The sequence below is a fragment of the Chelonia mydas genome, chromosome 10 (assembly GCF_015237465.2).
Source record: "Chelonia mydas isolate rCheMyd1 chromosome 10, rCheMyd1.pri.v2, whole genome shotgun sequence".
In the NCBI taxonomy this organism is placed as follows: domain Eukaryota; kingdom Metazoa; phylum Chordata; order Testudines; family Cheloniidae; genus Chelonia; species Chelonia mydas.
This window is the reverse complement of record NC_051250.2, coordinates 8,060,876-8,075,047: the sequence shown is the minus strand read 5'-3', so window position 1 is coordinate 8,075,047 and position 14,172 is coordinate 8,060,876. Positions and strand designations below refer to the sequence as shown.

The following is a 14,172-nucleotide window of genomic DNA, read 5'->3' as shown; positions in this document are numbered from 1 at the left end:
TTAATACCTTACCTTCCTCACAGGGATGTTGTGAAGCCTACTGTTTAAGTGTTTTGATATCCTTTGATGGATGGTGCTTTCAAAGTGCAAAATGCTATTATTAATGGCCGATTAACCCCAAGTTGTTACTAGGACTGGAAGGTTTTCCTGCAGCAGTCTGAGTTTATTACACAGATGTCTTAACTGCAGTGGTGTGGCTCTCTTAAGGGGACCTAGTCAAAAAGATTGGTCTAAACTTGCTTTTATTTAAAAACATGAATAGAAATGGTTTCTTGTCTTTGTGTATTATGGTTTGTTTTGTTTTTTTTACAAATGTAACAGTTCCCCTACTGGTTTGGAAACCCAACTACCTGTTAGTATCTAAGATCCCACAACTGCCGTAGAGAAACAGAAGGAAACTGCACTGTTGATGTTGAAAGTGATATTATTTACATTGAGGCAGTGCCTGGGTATGCACAGTCACGGACTAGGGCTGATTTCATTGTCCTGAACTAAGTGAAGTGCAAAATAAGGAAGAAACTGACATAAGTAGTGAAAAGAAAACTAGAATCCCCCCCCCCTCCCAATTTTTAATGTTTTAATCCGATGGGAATGGCTCAGCGCATTGTCAGCCTACAAAGATCTGAACACTTGCGGCATTCCCTAGGGTGGTACCTGGGGGGAGAGGTGGGGGAGAGAAGGAGGGGATAACTGTAAATAATGGGATGAAATTAAGAAAGGGGGGAAATCTGGATAAAATACTGGAAGGCAGAGGCAAGGAGGATGGGATGACCTCACAGGTCTTTCCCACCTCTAATGGGTGCGATTCCAAGGCAAGGAAATTTCCTTTGAAATAAATGAGCTTTTGAACATTGATCGTCCCCCTTTATACTAGCCTCTGAGTGATTCCCAAACTTTTCACTATGGCAGCCCACCAACTGCATTTTGTCTTAATTTGCAACCCACCCAGGATCCTAATGCATGGGGAGCAGGGAGGCAAAATCAGAGGCCAGCTTCCCCGCCCCACGAATGGGGCACCGACCACCCACAGCAGCCCTCTCAGCCCAGTTCTGTGGGACAGGAGCACTCACTGCAGGATGAGTGTGGGGTGGGCTTGCTATCCAACCCTCCCCCTTTCCCCCCGCCCTCTCGGTGGTCTCCCCTCTGGACTGGGCCCATGACTTATCAAGAGCTTTCCAGTGGGTTGCAGCCTACCCTTTGGGATATAGTGCCCTAATGGAGACAGAGAGGCACTTGCCTACAGTTGGTCCTGTTTTATTGCCAGGCACTGGGGCGCTGCTTCCTCCTCCCAACCCTATATCAGGGCAGCTGTTTACATTTTGTCTCCTCTGATTAGTCCATGGAGGCCTCTGGAGTCTGCTGTATTGTTCTAAATGAAACAATAGAGGCCTGGACTTTCTTCCTGCTTTGTATTATGTGTTCCCCTTGGATAAATCGGGGGCGGAGGGGAAAGCTGAGTTTGTTGCATGTTCTGAGCGGCTAGCTAAAGCGATTGCTTTCCTCCTTGCTCTCTTGGGATTAGCTAATGGAAGAAGACTGCTCCCTTTGCGTCTCTCTGATTTAGCTGGTGTCAGCAAAGCCCTGTTTTTGAGGAATCAGTAGGCTTTTGCCCTTGACACCTTGGGATGTGGCGATTGGGCAGGAGGGAGAGAGAGAGTGTGTGTGTGTGTGTGTTACCTCCACAGATGCTGCTTTTCATTCACTTGTTTTTTGGTTGGAGAAAACAGTAACTTACCATCCAGCTTATGATCTTCAGAACGGATGGGAAAGTCGCTGCTGGATGTAGACCTCTCTGCTGCCTCTCCTTCTTCCCTGCACGTGTGTGTGTATCCATACACACCTACCAACCAACCAGCAAGTCAAGTCTGCCTGGAACAAAACGATTTTCTCCACATTCCAAACTTACACATGGAGAATCTTCTAGAGGCCAATAATTCAGGAAGTGCAGTGGTGATTAGATGCAGATTATTTTGGCCCTTGAAAACAAATGCTCGTGCACAATTTTGTGGTGGTGTGAATGCAAAATGGGAATTGTTCTTTGTGCCCTCTGTAGCAAGAAGCTTCAGTGTGGAGGGATTCCCCTTTCCTTAATGCCTTTGTCTGTGCTGGCATGGAGGCTGGTGGTCACTAACTCACTCTGGCAAAAGGATGCATACAGCTGTTTTTCATCTCACTCAAATGGAGGGCCTGACACCCGAATTGCAATGAGGCCTTTATGCTCTCCTAGCTCCCCATTTTTTCTGGGGAGGAAGAAATGAAGAGCTGTTGATGGAGCCACGCTTCCTCCAGCTGTGAACACACCTTCCACTCTCTTGTTCCCCTCTCCTGACCTTCTCCCTTTACTGGAATCAGACACCACCAAAATTAATTTTACTTGTGATTAGGAAATGCATTGGTGTTTGCTGGCTGAACCTCTGAGCTTCCTTCTAATATATACAGGTAAAACTTGTCAAGAAGCCTCCTCTTTATGTCTTAACAGAACACCCGCTCTTCCCTGTTCTTGTGTCCCTCCTCCAAGGCTCTGTGGAGACAGACTGGGTCAGATCATTGCGTGCTTGGACACAGAAATAAGGGGAGACTTTATTGGCCCTTCTGCAGTATGGCTGCTCCTGACCAGATGCGACAAGCTGGCTGGGCACCTGATAGCATTCTGCTAGCTACATTCCCACCTGTTGCGGAAGTCTCTGTTGTCATTTTCCAGGTTTTCCCTCTGTAAATAAGTCAAAAGCACCCATCCCACCTTATGTCTATTGGAGCTTTGCATGTGGCACCTATAGTAGGCTGCTCAGTAATCCACGTGTGAAATGCTGGTGATTGGTGTGTCCTAGTCCACCTCCTAGCAGGTCAGTCTCCACATCACAAAAAACCTCTTCTTATCATCACCCTTTCTGGCAGTTCTGGGCACAGAAGCCAAAGATGCAATGGATCCCGAAACTGGACTTCCCGTTTCCCTCCAGAGGTGGGTCTTCCAGGTCAGGTTTGTGTCTGGGTCCATAGGCACTGTAATGCTGGAAAATCCTATGTGGATGTTTCCCGTTCTGTGGAGGCAAGGCAGTTTGTGTTAAAATCCCCTTTTATACAAATGGAGGGGAGGCAAAATCAAGTTTGGAACCAAGCGTAGTAACCGCCACCCAACTCCTTCCCCTTGTTTTCTGTTCCGTTTCTTAGATGAGAGCTCCATGAATGGCGACCGGATAGACTGTGGGCGGAAGGCGCGTGTTGAGAGCGGTTACTTTTCCTTGGAGAAGACCAAGCAAGACTCGAAGTTGGAAGAGCAGCAGCTGCCACCTCCACCATCCCCTCCCAGCCCCAGCACCCCGAACAACAGGTACAGTTACCCCAAATCACCCTTCCAGGAGCACAGCCACCCCTTTCCTTCCCCAGGTACCAGCTCAAACAACCGAATGGTTTCCAGCTACTCACTGAACTCCCTGGATTCAAAGAGTACTTACCCCACGTGCAAGGACTTCAGCAGCAGAGACGGGGGAAGGGGAGCTGAAAGAAAGAACCACTCCCTTTCCTTCAAAGCCAGTCGGCAGTACGCCACCCTGGCCGATGTTCCCAAGGCCATTAGGATCAGTAACCGGGAGGCCTTCCAGGTGGAGAGGAAACGGCTGGAGCAGAGGACCCGGGCCCGCAGCCCTGGAAGGGAAGAGGTGGCCCGGCTCTTTGGAAACGAGAGAAGGTAAGGGGCCAGTGGCTGTTCTGTTTCTTAACTCATTTGACCATGACCACATGGTGGTGCTTGCTCTGTTAGTAAATCAGCGGCTGCTGGGACTGATGGCCCTTCATAGCCCATTGTAGAGGAAATGATTTATTTGGACGATTATAGTCCTGAGCCCTCGTCTCTTAAACCAGGTACTTGACTGGTGATCGTCTCTCCTCCTTTGAATCTATTAAATGGACTGGGAGGGAATCCTGATTGAGCCATGCCACTTTTTATGGATCCGATGGTGTGGGGTCATCCATGCTTAACAGCTCTCGTCGCCCATCCCCAGCCAAAGATATTTGAGCGAACTCCCAGCTGCCCAAAGTGGGGGGCATTGAGCCAGCGCAAAGCAATGCCTCAAATTTGTACCCAGGCCATCTTTCTGAGTCTCCGTTATTTTCCAGACTCCCCTTTACTCTCAATTTCATATACAGGTCATTCCTGTAGCCACCGGGAAGCGCTCCTGATGTGGGCATAGCTAGGATATCCACTTAATGTTAACCAGCGAAGGATGTGATCCCCACCAGTGCTGTGTTAGCACAGGTTACCGATGGTTCTCGGCAGATCCTTCACTTGGGGTAGTAGGCTGGAGCTTCCTCCAGTAAGCTGCCATGTGATGCTCCGTAGTACCTCCCTTCTCCTCTTCCACCCTAGCTCAAGTGGCAGCTGGCACCATTAATTAGAGTATTTCTATAAACTGTGTTGGGGCCATGTATGTTATGCAATCGTCTGATGAGCTCAGAGAGAGGTTTCAAAGTGTCACAGTGTTAATCTTGGAGAGAGAGGAGTTGGCTGCCACTGATGCAGAACTGAGTGGGTGGCAAAACAGCTTAGTGGAGAAGGCTTTGCGTCCTGTGCACACGCTCAGTTTTTCTGGGTTTAAGGAGGCCCAGTGGGGAGGAAGGATAGATTTAACTTGCCCTGAAAAAGCCCCATTTATGTGATGACTGTAGAGTAAGCCATGAGATAAGGGCACTGGGCTAGAGGGCTGATTGTCAGTCTGATTTGCTTGCACTTGGGTTCCTGCAGGCATGTTCGCTCAAGCACTTGTGGTTTGCTTTTCACATCCCCTGGAGGACTGTTTTCACGCTGGCCCACAATTAATACAAGCATGAAGCTGCACTGCAAAGCACAGCCGCTGCTATTGCACAAGCAACACCGCTTTGCACTTGTGTGTGTTCCACTTCATTTAGATTTGCAACTGAACCATATCTGTGTCTAACCTGTGCTCCCCCAAGCAATGTATAGCTTCGCTGCCTGGCTGCAATCTTGGGTGGAGGACGAGACTCAGAGACAGCAATATCTTGGCTTTCTCCTCCCACCTGAGGATATAGTCCTTTCTGTGTCTGGCAAAAAAGATGTCGTGCTTGCCTCCTGGGGACCCCATCCTGTTACACTGGGTGGAGAAAGAACAGTATTTCTTGGTTTGTGAATTGAATGTGTAACATTGGCTCAAGTGTGTGTGGTCATGTCACCTGCGGGTGGCTGGCTTATAGCAGTGGCTCTCAACCTTTCCAGACTTCTGTACCCCTTTCAGGAGTCTGATTTGTCTTGCATACCCCCAAGTTTCACTTCACTTAAACTACTTGCTTACAAAATCAGACATAAAACACAAAAGTGTCACAGCACACTATTACTGCAAGACATCTTACTTTCTCATTTTTACCATATAATTATAAAATAAACTGATTGGAATATAAATACGATGCTTACATTTCAGTTATAATTTATCAAGCAGTATAAACAAGTCATTGTATGAAATTTTAGTTTGTACTGACTTCGTAAGTGCTTTTTGTGTAGCCTGTTGTAAAACTAGGCAAATAGCTAGATGATTTGATGTACCCCCTGGAAGACCTCAGCGTACCCCCAGGGGTACATGTACCCCTGGTTGGCTTACAGAATATTAAAAGGTCTACTAAGAATGCCAGCTTAATAGTTCAGGTACTAGAGGCTTGTGTGTTCTTCTGGAGCTGAAACTCCTGAGTCCTAGCCCCAGTGTGATGCTGCATAGCTGAAAGCAGTGATGTATGTGCAACTCCTGGATTCAATAGCTTTTTAGAGTGGTTACTTCTGAACAGCTAGTAGTGCCAGTTGGGGCGCTGGTGTGCAAATGTGTGTTCAAACTGGGGCATAGGGAGAGGGCATGGAATATCTGATGAGGGAGACAGGCATACAGATACCTGGGAAAAGAAGGATCTCAGAGCTTCTGCTAGATATTGTCCTTTTTTATTTCATCCCTGCTGCTTTCTGGTTGGTGGGATGGGTTCTTCCTCCTCCCAGAGGCTACTGCACCCAGCCCCTTTTTTTTTTCCTGGGCTCCTGAGGCTATTATACAGCAGCAGGAGATTGGATTTTATTGCTGTGTCAACATTGGTGAAAACTCTCCTATGTTATGTCTAATCAACTTATTGCCTTTATTTGAAGCAACTTTACTCTGCCTAGCGCGTAGGGGCAGATGAATGTCTCCTGTGCTCTTGCTTTTATTTATGTATTTTAAAAAAACATGCTTTAATAAACTCTCATCAGCACAATGACAGTGACAAGGGTGGGTGTCTTTTGTCTGATTTCTGGGGCTGCCGGAAAAAGATTTAAAATAAACAAGTCTTTCGCATTGTCGCTCACCGTAATTCAGGGGCAGGTGGGCTAATGTCCTGTCAAGCCAGCCTACATTTTGTCATTATGCAGATTGTGACAATAGCTCACTCAGAAGGGCTTTCTGTGATCAACCTTCCCCACACACCCCTCCCAATGTCCCTACAATTGTTTCCCTTTCCTCCCTGCCTCCTGCCTGCAGTCAGGGCTGGGAGAGGGGTTGAGGGTGGAATTGTCAGCACCAACAGAGAAGGGTTGTGTTTGAGCACGATGAGGCAGCAGCTTTCCCTCCTCCCCTCTCTCTTTTATTTAAAGAGACATTCTCCAGTGGTGTAGGCCCCAAATCTTGTGTGCTTAAAAAGTTTTACCTACCCCTTCTATAAAGAGAAGCATCTTCATGATTTGAGAAGAGGTGGGTTTCTGAGAGGGGGAGGGGAAGGTGATGGCACACTCTGACAGGGCAGTGTGGGAATGATCTCTTTTCATCAGTGTGTGAAGTCAGCTATAAATAGAGTGAAACTGGCAAGTTTCTAGTTTCACAGTTGAGGGGGGAAAAGTAAAATAAATATAAACAAACACCATAAATGGTCATGGATGGGGAGTAGGTGTTTAAAATGCTCCAAGCTTTAATGATCTAAGATGATGATAGTGACAGATAATTATTCCAAAATATTCAACTTGACAGTTTCCTCCCACAAAGATGGCAGATAAATGCCTGTGAGAATTAAAGGCATGTGTTTCCCAAACTAGTTGTTAGGATTAGTGATGATCTCTCCTGCTTTTGGGGGACAGAAGGGGAGTTATTCCTTTCTCAACAGCACAGCCCTTTCTGGCCATGTGTGGGGCTGGGAACAGGGCCTCCTTCAGTCCTCCTTGGCCAGAAAGGTAGTGTTTGGGAAGTGCATGGACACTGACAGGAGAGAAGAAAGGGGTTCCAAGAGGGTCATGCGGAGAAGTGGTACTTGGGAGGAATACAAGTGTAATCCAGGGCTTTGATCAAGAGAGTGCAGCCAGTTATAAATGACCTTCGTCTCAGCTGGAGGTGATCTGGGTGATGTGGGCGGGAGAGGTCACATTTTCCTTGAGCCAGGGAACTTCAGTGTTTCAAATGTTCAGGTGGACTTGGTGGAGAGAGCTGGTTTAACAATGGACTCAAAAATTAACATTTCCCGACTCTCCGCTTGGCTTGGCTGCTTTTTAATTTGATTTACTTAGTTTACATGATTTTCTCTGCATTGAATCTGTGCCCTTTGAGATTGAGCACTTGTGAAACTTCACTTCTCAGGCTGCAGGTGCCAGTTTTTCTTTAGTGCTTCAGAGCATTCTGAATGATCCTGTCCAGTAACTTTCTAACAGGTACTCCATCTCATTTTATGCTGGGAATTTACCTAGAATTATTCAACCCTCATGCAGACCCCAGTGAACTGCATCTCTTTGTCAAGCAGTGAAACCAAATAAATTTGCTAATGGTCTGTCAGTATTTTCAGCTTTTCCTCCCCTACTTCCACCAATCCACTCCAAGGCTATATCTACACTAGAGACCTTACAGCAGGACAGCTGTACCGATGCAGCTGCACTGCTTTAAGATCTCTCGTGTAGCCACTCTAAGCCAACGGCCCCATCAACATAATTAAACCACCTCCAAGGAGCGACGGTAGCTATGTCAGTATGTCAAACCCCTCAACCACATAAGTGTTGCCGACATAAATGGTAGTGTAGACATGGCCTAAATTATTGCAAGAGGACCGAACCTCCAGACAGCAGAGCACTATACACTGATTTCCAGTAGCCCTAGTTAGGGCAGCCTTTTCTCTTAGTAGTCCTGTTTTAAAGACACTTACTCCATTTTTTTTTTTTTAAATTTTAAGAGATCCTATATAAGTAATATAATCATAGTGAATGTTCAGGACTGTGTTTTAAAAGAATCCTATTGTTCAGACCTAAATTTTAACCTCTGATTCATAGGTGCTGGAACTAGGAGTTCTGGGGGGGCTGCTGCACCCCTTGGCTGGAAGTAGTTTCCATCGTATACAAGTTTTACAGTTTGATTCAATGGCTCTCAGCACCCCAACTATACAAATTGTTCCAGTACCCCTGCTCTGACCCCTTTACAATTTTCTGTGGGGAGGGTCTGCCATATTCTAAATCTCTTCTTTATAAACATCTAAAGTGAACCCACCTTTTCTGAGAAACTTTCAACAACACTATTTTGGTGTGTCTCACACATAGTCTGTGTTTGAGCTCCCCTTGCTGGTCTGCAGTGATAAATTTGGTGTTTAATGCTGTGTCTACATCTCTGCCCAGTCCAGCTTGCATTACCAGTGAACAAAGAGAGAAGAGGAAGTGAATTCAAGGCCCACAAGCTTGTTTCTTTAGCGCTGGAGTCATAGTAAAATGGAAATGATATGAATACAACAGTCATTTGTCCCTGATGCAAGCAACAGCCTGGGTCTGAGTCAAGTGCGTAGTGTGGGTTGTGGCTTTTGTTGTTCTACATTCCTTTAGCTGAGTTCTGGGTGGATTTGGTAGCGCTTTTATTCGGTGTTGTTGGAATAGGAGCCCTTGCAGAGATGCTGTGCCCACAGATGCTGGAAAGGCTAGCTGGGCCCACAGACGCCGAAAAGGCTAGCTGAGCAATAAATATAGCCAAAGTGTCCTCCCTAACCAGGCACAGGAATATGGGTATCTCTCTGGAAACCAGATACAGGACTGACTGAGAACAAAAAGGGTTTCAAGACAATGGTAGGGAATAAGCCAGGGGTCAGCATACACTGAAATGTTGTGTTATATGCAAGTATTTGTGTGTTACCGACCTCTCACAATGAATCCTTCACCCTCAAACCCAGATCTCTGCTGGGTCAGATGGTAGATATGTGCAAGCAGGGCAGCCTCACCCAGTCCCCTCTGCCAGGTGCCGTGAGGCTCCATTCAGCTTAGAAGAGGGAGACTGGGCTCCCCATAAGATTTCATAACTCCTTTCCTCGTCCAGTGTCTCCCCTCCCTGACCTGAGTTCTCTTAGCTACCAGGGAACCCTCAGGCCCCGGGGCGCTCCGCCCGACACCCTCCTCGGCCGCCGCGGAACCCCGGGGCGCTCCGCCCGACACCCTCCTCGGCCGCCGCTCGCCTTGGCATTCCACCTAATGATGCCTGTTCCTTATTCCCAGCTGCCACGGATTCTTCAGGCCTTGCTGTTCCACCACCTGACAGCTCCTTGAACAACTTTTGTGTGACGGTTCCTAAGGCGTTTCCCCACAAGTGACACATGCAGTCCATCACCCCCTACTCCCTCAAATACAATCTGTTTTACAAGCTCTTTGGAAACTGTTTAACCAGCTGGAGAAAGGAAATGACCCTTACTCACACTGCCTCCTGAGCTTCCTTATTTATTTCAGCCTCTGCCCTTACTGACACCAACCAAGGAGCCTAGAGAGGGAACATGACCAGCTCCAGGTGGTAATATCTTAATTTATGCCCTGGATGAGGTGCTCGTGTAGGGGTTTGTCTACAAATACAGGCTTTATGATGGGCAATTCTTGATATAGCAAAAATCTTACTGCCATCTAGTGAGAGAAGGCTTAAAGGTAACTGGAATTCAGATGTGATGACTAACCACACAAGCTCTGCTCCTGGGGTTACCACAGTATCCTCTGAAACCGTGATGTGGGCACTGCTTGTCTGTAGCTGGGAGTTTCATGTGGCATTCACTCTCTGTATAGTGTGTGTCATGTTAGTAATGATAGCATATTCCACTGCTACTCAGTGCTAATCTCTGCAGAGCTTTGAGGCCCTCTGATTGATTGGTGTTTGCCCATGCTTGCTTATAACCTGCAGGGTTTTAAAGGAGATTCTTCTTACTGAGGCCTGGTCTACAGTACAGAGTTAGGCTGACGTAAGGCACTTACGTTGACCTAATTATGTCAGTGTCCACACTACAGCCTCGCTCCCACCAACATAAGTGCTCTCCTACACTGATATCATAACTCCAACCTTCACAAGAGGCGTAGGGCTTATGTCAGTGTAGTTAGGGTGACGCAGTGTCCCTGTAGACACAGTGGGTTACTTACATCGTCTGTTGGCTGTCGTTCTTTTCAATTTCATGGCTTCCTGCTGGAGTGTGAAATTGACAAGAAAGCCCGGCTCACAGCTCAGGCTGTCACCTGGGGATGGGTGGGGGGCTCCCCACTCCCAGCCGGGCTGCCGACCGGGCTCCCTGGCTGCACCGAGGCTCATGGCTCCCTGCTGGGAACCCAGCAGCTCTCCGGCTTCAAGCGCAGAGCAGGGAGCCAAGAGCCCAGGGGGGTCAGCCTAGCTCCTGGCGGGGAGCTGCACATGGAGCTGAGAGCTCGGGCTCTCGGCCCCCCACGCTGCCCCTCGTAAGTCAGTGGAAGCACTCCTGGTGAGGAAGCGCACCACCAGCAGTTGTGTGGACATGAACTACCACAGTAGTTACTGTGGTGGCTGTAAGTTGACCTAATATAGGTCGGCTTAAGTTTGTAGTGTAGACATGACCCGTGTCCTAAATTCTACCCTCCTCTGATTACAGAAATTGGGACCTGCTATGGAATCAGTTACATGTTTGCTGAAATATTTCTCCCTATTTTCAATAAATCACAGAGCTGCCCTGAAATTGCAGACAAATTGTACTGATGGATTTCTCTCAGACACCTTCTCTGTGTCTTTGAGTCTTAGAAGTGAGTGTCGTCCCCCTGCAACCCCAATGCATTACACCTTTGCTTTGTAAACAGAGGTTACTCACTCCTTCCTTTCATTTTATTTATTTTTTTCCTTGTAACAGTCCTCTAATGTTGTGCATCCCTTGGGGTAATTCCCTTTCCTGTCTCTCTGAAACACTCTTACAATCTCTCATGCAGCTAAATAATAAATGAATACAACAAAACTCTTCCCCATCAAAGAAAATCATTTTAATTATAGATTTTGTTGTCAGTCTTTGTAGCTCCCCCTTTACTTTAACTCAATTCTGTGGCTTGCGTTCAGTGGCCTGGAGCAGATTAATAGCTTGCATGGAAGATGAGCTCCCTAGGACTAGCTTAAGAGTTGAGAGAGTACTGAATGACACCACATCTCTTTAAATACTTCATATCTTCTTTGAAGTTTGGAGCCGATGTTCGTAGGGGCAGGTTCTCTCTCAGGTGCCCATGTGTAGCTGTAATCCGCATGGGAAGAACAGAGAATGGATTAATCTCAGCTCTCTCACACACTCAGCGTGTCTTTGTCAGCCACTGCAATACCTGTCTTGAAATATTTAACCAATGGAGGGAGCAATCTAATGATGATAACACTGGGTGCTTTGATTTGGTTGCTATGATTCTCCTTCCCCTCACCTTTGGTAATGAATTCTTGGGATGATTTTGCTTTGATTTATTTATATAGAGAGATATAGATATATATTTCCTTTTCTGTTCATTCATTTTCCAGCCTTGTTTTCTTCCAGGTCTTGTTGCTCTCCACCTCCTCCTCCTGTGTTGCTGTGTGACGTGTCCTTTATTCCGCCTGCTTCGCTACCATCTCATCTCAATCTCAAGCCGTAGACAACTCGATGGTGCAGCCCCTTTCATGAGAAATCAACTTGCTTTTGGTTTTTTGGTTTTGTTTTTAATTTTCTTCAGAACTTCACCTGAAAGGGAAGAGACAGTGTTAATTTATGGGTCTCTTATTCCATGCTAAACTGAGTCCGAGAGAGAAGGCTGGGCTGGTGAAAGGGGCACTGTTGGGTTAAAAATCAAGTATGCAAAGAAATTCCCCTTACCTGTTTTACTAAAGATTAGGCCCCAATCCTGCAGGCTGCATTGTATGAGTGTACCTCTGCACCTGTGTGGGGCTTTAATTGGTCTCTACAAGGGCGCAGGGTTCTAGCCTGCAGCTTTCAGGATTGGGGCCTTAGATGGTTCAAATGGAGTGAGCTATTTCTAAAATTTGATTGATTTAAAAGACTGTCCTTACTGATGTTGTCTACGTTTTGCACTTTCTTTATCTTTTCCAGTGAATGCAGACCTAGTAAACTCTTGTTTCTAGTTGATTTTGCTGTCTGGTTCTTATGGTCTAGTTCTGTGCTGCATTGTTGGGATTGCAAACACCGCAAGAGAAAGTTTATGTTTAAGCCATATTTTACTTTATGAAATTTGGTAAAAATTTGTAAAACCCTAACTGACCTCACAATTTCCCTTTTAAGAGAAGAATGGAAAATAATTTTTGGTAACTAAACAACTTATTTCTCCTGAATTGGCTGCTGTTTGATGATGCGTTTTTGGTTTTTTTGTTTTTGTTTTTTTTAATATATATGTTGGAGATGAACATGAGCTAAACTCAGATTCAAACACTTCTTCTAAACCTTATGATTAAGAATTTAAGCCCAATTTGGATCCAGATATTGTGATGAGGCCTCATCTTTCCAAAGCATTGAATTTTAGCAAGGTTCAAAATCAGGGTCCAAATTTTGCAGCTTGGGCTCCTCTATTGCATGTACTAGTGATGGGTGAATCTCTAAAAAGGTTCCTAGTCTCAGATAAAGGCCCAGAGATTGATCCTTATCTGAACCTCTTGGCTGTACAAAATTGTTCTAAAAAATCTCTCACTACCAGGCCTCTTTGAGAATTCCAGTAGTTCCCATTATGGGGTCGGGCATGACATACTAGCGTGCTGCTGATCCCAGCTGCAAAAGTGGGCAGTTTTCCCAACCTCAGAAGGCTTGTGGTTTGGGCTTAGGGAGATGTTTTGGGTTGGTTCCTTGCCCATCCCCCTCATATATATATAATATATTAAAAAAAAATAAAATATGAGTTGTCCCCTCTCTGCTATTAGAGCAAGGGGTGACCAGTGTCTTGTATGAGAGGCTCTGCTGCTTAGTACTGCAGTTGGAGATTGGTCAGTGTTGCAGCAAATAACCTCCTTCCATACAGGATATGCAGAGTGGTTTAGACAAAGAGGACCCTTTTGAAATGACCACTATGCCATGTTATTGCAGTAATAGTTTTTGATGTTTGTAGACAAGGACAGGAGCAGCAGTCTGATGACCAATGCACTAACCCTACAAAAATGTACACATGCACTTAATTTATGCATTGTGAATAGTCCTACTAAAAGTGTATGTGATTACTCACAGGGCATAGCATTAAGCATGTGGGTGAATCTTTGCAGGGTCAGGGCCCTACTGTTTATATTGGGGCTACTAGAAAATATCCTTTTTCCTTTGTACTCTGAGAATGTTCCTCTCTACATCTGTAAACGTTCTCAGGGCAACGCTGGTCTACGGGTTGGTTTGCTACAGAGTTGGAGAGTGAAGAGATGAACACAGAACCAAAGATGCCGAATGGGGAAGGCTCATTGGGAAAAATAGTTATTGCTGGTTTAGAAAATGTTTTCAAGATTAAAAATAATGTGCCAGGGCAGGAAAGCTCTGTGGCGCAACCCACTAGCCATTGTGAATTGGGGAGGAGATCATTGAGACCCTGTTGCATTAAATCATGTGCAAATATTAGGGGGTGGAGAAGAAGGGCAAACAGACCCTACTAATAATATTAAAAATAACTTTGTGTGGAGGTGGAACATACTTGGAGCTCAGAAGCTGTGAAAGGTCAGATTTTCCATATGAAATCTGCTACCTCTGGCTGAGTGTGTATCAGAGACCAGAAGAGCCCCTTTTCTGTAGTACATGACCAGCAAAGAGTTCATCCCAGTTTGATCTGACACAAGCAGTTAGTTCTCCGAGGCTGGAAGTCAAGCATTCTGTAATCTTTTCTTATGGCTTCAGAGCCTGCAGGTAAAGTCCTGCCTGTCTAGTTGAGACCTGTTCTTTGATTTGAATCCCCCATGTTTTCCAGCATGCGGGGGAACTTGAACAAAAAGGCATGAA

At 46.0% G+C, this 14,172-nt stretch overlaps 1 protein-coding gene across 7 annotated transcripts in view; it reads left to right on the top strand.

Moving 5' to 3' along the window:
• Window positions 1-14,172, top strand: part of LOC102941049 (myosin phosphatase Rho interacting protein) — a 171,835-nt gene that overhangs the window by 107,752 nt on the left and 49,911 nt on the right. For 4 of the 7 annotated variants that reach the window (XM_043523615.1, XM_037910287.2, XM_043523617.1 and 1 more), the window contains exon 7: window positions 3,169-3,685. In XM_043523615.1, the coding sequence (XP_043379550.1) occupies window positions 3,169-3,685 (517 nt within the window). The remainder of the gene's footprint in view (window positions 1-3,168; window positions 3,686-14,172) is intronic. The other 3 variants (XM_037910292.2, XM_037910293.2, XM_043523618.1) reach the window with 1 other exon arrangement.